The 3,691-nt window shown below is 46.1% G+C and overlaps 1 protein-coding gene across 2 annotated transcripts in view; it reads left to right on the top strand.

Annotated features, from left to right (window-relative positions):
- The window catches only part of Wwp2 (WW domain containing E3 ubiquitin protein ligase 2), a 149,072-nt gene that overhangs the window by 441 nt on the left and 144,940 nt on the right, over positions 1–3,691 (top strand). Inside the window, exon 2 of one of the 2 annotated variants that reach the window (XM_029563775.1) lies at positions 632–690. The exons of the other annotated variant lie outside the window; for it this stretch is intronic. Within the exon in view, the coding sequence (XP_029419635.1) occupies positions 676–690 (15 nt within the window). The 5' untranslated portion in view covers positions 632–675. The remainder of the gene's footprint in view (positions 1–631; positions 691–3,691) is intronic. 2 annotated transcript variants of the gene reach the window in all.

Below are 3,691 nucleotides of genomic sequence, written 5' to 3'. Positions count from 1 at the left end.
GGGCGGGCGCCGGGGGGCGGCGGCTTCCTGTGGGAGGGGCCTGGCGCGCGGTTCCGGCCTCCAAGGAGGGGTGTCCCGGCTGGTACCCGAACGGGTGGGCAATGGGTTCCCGGCCGCCTGCGCCTTCGGAAGGCGCTCCGCGCCCGTGCCGCGGGTTGGGATGTGGAGGGGCGGCGGTGTAGACGCGGCCCGGACCCCAGCGAGGGCTACTTGGAAGCTCCCTGGAAGGGGCAGCCTGGGAACGGGCGTGGAGGGAGAGGGAGCACAGCTTGGGAGGTGCGGGCTAGACCCCCTTCTGGAATTCCCTTCCTTCCCTGCCCTTTGTAGGTGATGGGTGCTTGAGACTTTGGTTTCGGTCGCCTTGAGTTTGTAAACTTCAGGAGGGATCACAGTCGTGATCATCTGACGTTCGTCACACCCACTTTGCCCTGTTTGGGTAGGGTTTCCACTTCTGGGGAACTTAGCCCTGCGGATTTCTTTCTGTGAGATTCTCCCTGATGCTTTTTTGCTGTAGTCACGACATGACTTTTAACCTACACTGTTATCAGTGACCTGGGCCAGCGTGACCTTAGCCAAACAGTGACTGGAAGCCTTGGACTGATGAATACTTAAGACCTTTCCTCTTTCTTAGGCTTAAATATCGAAGCGTCCTGTATCATGTGACTACTTATCTTGATGAACTGTAACTGGGTAGGTAACTGAGAAGCCTGTGTTGTGTTCCTCGAAACGGTGACCTGGATCATATTTTTGAGGTTAAATATCTGTGTTAAAATTTTTACTTTTCTAGGGTGAGGTATGACGATCTCTTCAAGTTTCACACCAGCTTGGGCTTCATAGTAAATTCCAAGCTAACCTGGGGTAGATTGCAATACCTAAAAATGAAATAGAATAAAAAGGTCATCCTCCTTTCTCTTTATGGAGACAAGGTCTCCCTGTGGCCCCAGCTGACCTTGGAACTCACTGTGTAGACCAGGCTGGCCTCATCTCACAGAGACCTGGCTGCCTCTGCATCCCTTGTGCTGGGATTAAAGGCGAGCACCACCATGCCCCACTTCTCTACATTTTCTAAGCTTTACAGAAGTGAAATGAATTTCTTGAATGCAGTGTAACTGAATGGAGGTTCAAATTGGACATTGACAGGAACCAGAATCTTGTGTCACTAGGAAAAACAAGGACCTTGCTAACACTTTAGTTGAAGGCTTTGGAATTCTTGACAAGCATTCAAAAATTAAGTTTCGTCCCAGTCTTGGGAAGTTATTCCCACTATACAAGGAACAAATAGAACAAAGAGTTCCATTGACTTTGTTTTTTAAAGATTTGTTATTTTTATGTGTGTGTGAGTACATGCTCCAGTGCAGAGAGGCCAGAAGAGGGCATTGGATCCCCTGGAGCTGGAGTTATATTATAGGCAGTTGTGAGCTTCCCCACATGGGTGCTGGGAATCAACTCAGGTTCTCTGGAAGAGCAGCCAGTGCCCAACCTTTGAATCATTTCTCCAGCCCGCATCTGACTTTTAACAGTTTGTTGCTTTTTCTTGTTCACTGGTCTCCTTCCTGGTTGACCTCAGATTCTTCCAGGACAGGGAGGGATCCTATTTATTTGACTTTCTTGGCTACTAGACTCAAGCCTGGTATGTTTTGGGGCCTTGCTCAGTGTTTGACAAATAAATGAATTTTATTTTTATTTATTTTTGGTTTTTTTGGGACGGGGGTCTCCCTGTATCCCTGGGTGATCTGGAACTTGCTATGTAGACCAGGCTGTCCTTAATCTTACAGAGAGATCTGCTTGCATTTGTTTCCCCAGGAGCTGTGATTTAAAAGTGTGTGCCACTTCTCCCAGCATTAATAAATACTTTTTTTTTTTTTTTTTTTTTTTTTTTTTGAGACAGGGTCTCCCTGTAGCCCCAGCTGTCCTGGAACTCACTATGTAGACCAGACTGGCCTTGAACTCACAGGGATCTGCCTGCCTCTGCCTCCCGAGTGCTGGGACTAAAGGTGTACACCACCATGCCCAGCTTAAAGATCCATTTTTGAAGGTCACACAGCTGTCAGTGGTGAACAAGGTATTGGAAATCAAGCTTTCTGCCTTTCTCTGGTGTGTGATGCTAGCCACTTTCTGTTATTGGTTTATAGGAAAATGATGGATGTGTGAAAAAGGCTTGGATTAGCTTGTCACTCTCACTTTGGTGGTTGTCAGTGCTGGGGATTGAACCCACCGCTTTGCACATTCTAAGCTAGCACCCTACCACTGAGCTAGAATCACACACCTTCTTTTAGCATTTTTGTTTTGAGTCAGGATCTCACTAAGTTGTCCAGGGTATCCTCAGACTCCTGCTGTAGCCCAGGTGGGCCTTGAATGTGTGTGCCTTGCCCCCTGCTGTACTCTACTGTGTAGCTGGAATTACAGGCCTGCGCTCCCGGCCCATCTTGGTCTCTTTCACTTAATGACCACTTTCTGATTTGCAAGGAGCTTATACAAATATCTCATTTTGTTTTGTTTTGTTTTTTTAATTTAGAAAATTATTTTTATTTCATGTGTATGAGTGTTTGCCTGCATGTATGTAAGTGTACCCGTGTCATGCAATGCTGGTAGAGGCCAGAAGAGGGTGTCAGATCCCCTGGAACTGGAGTTATGAACAGTTGTTAGCTGTCCTGTGGGTGTTGGGAACCAAACCTGGGTCCTCTGCAAAAGCAGCCAGTGCTCTTAACTGCTGAGCCATCTCTCCAGCCCCTAAATTTTTTTTTTTTGAGGTAGAGTCTCACTTTGTAGCCCTGGCTAGCCTGGAGTTCATTTTGTAGTCCTGGCTCCCCTCAAACTCCATGTGTTGCTGAGAAGCTCTTAATTCTACTGTCTCTGTTTCCCAGGTTCTGGAATTATCCTTTTGCTTGGCCAAGTATTTCATTTAATCCCTGTGATCTGTGAAAGTTAACATTGCTGTTATTCTGCAGATAAAGAAACTGAGGCTTATTGAAGACCTTACTCTCCATTTCAGAACTAGTAAATAAATGACTGAGTAGGGTCTCAGTCTGTTAAACAGTTTTTTTTTTTCACATATTTGTTTTGGGGGAGGGGGTTGAGGGAGGGGCTAGTGTGCCCCCATGGGCGTCATGGTACACGTGTGGGCCTTAGATGACAACCTGAAGGAGTTGGTTCTCTCCTTCTACCATGTGTGTCCTGGGAATGGAACTTAGGTCCTCAGGCTGGGCAGCAAGCACCTCTAACCTCTGAGCCATCTCAGCCCCAGCCTAGGCTTTATAGTCATAGAGGTAGTCTTTTTGATTTCTAGAAGCAATAGAAAGATTTATTTTAAAAATAGTTTCCAAGTATAAAAATACGATATTAGGCTGAGTATAAGTGGCATATACCCATCATCCCAGCACTTGGGGCGCAGAGGCAGATGGATCTCTGTGAGATCAAGGCCAGCCTGGTCTACATAAAATTCTTTTTAAAAAAATACTTTATCGCAGGGCGTGGCAGCGCACACCTTTAATCCCAGCACTCGGGAGGCAGAGGCAGGCGGATCTCTGTGAGTTTGAGGCCAGCCTGGTCTCCATAGTCAATCCAGGACAGCTAGGGCTACAGGGAGCCCCTGTCTCAAAAAAACCAAAAAAAAAAAAAAAAAAAAAAAAAAAAAAAAAAAAAAAAAAAAAAAAAAAAAAAAAAAAAAATACACAAGGATATAAAAAAAAAA

This window comes from Nannospalax galili, unplaced genomic scaffold (genome assembly GCF_000622305.1).
Source record: "Nannospalax galili isolate Female #2095 unplaced genomic scaffold, S.galili_v1.0 scaffold410, whole genome shotgun sequence".
Lineage (NCBI taxonomy): Eukaryota > Metazoa > Chordata > Mammalia > Rodentia > Spalacidae > Nannospalax > Nannospalax galili.
The sequence above is the reverse complement of the archived record's forward strand: the minus strand, read 5'-3'. Positions and strand labels throughout refer to the sequence as shown.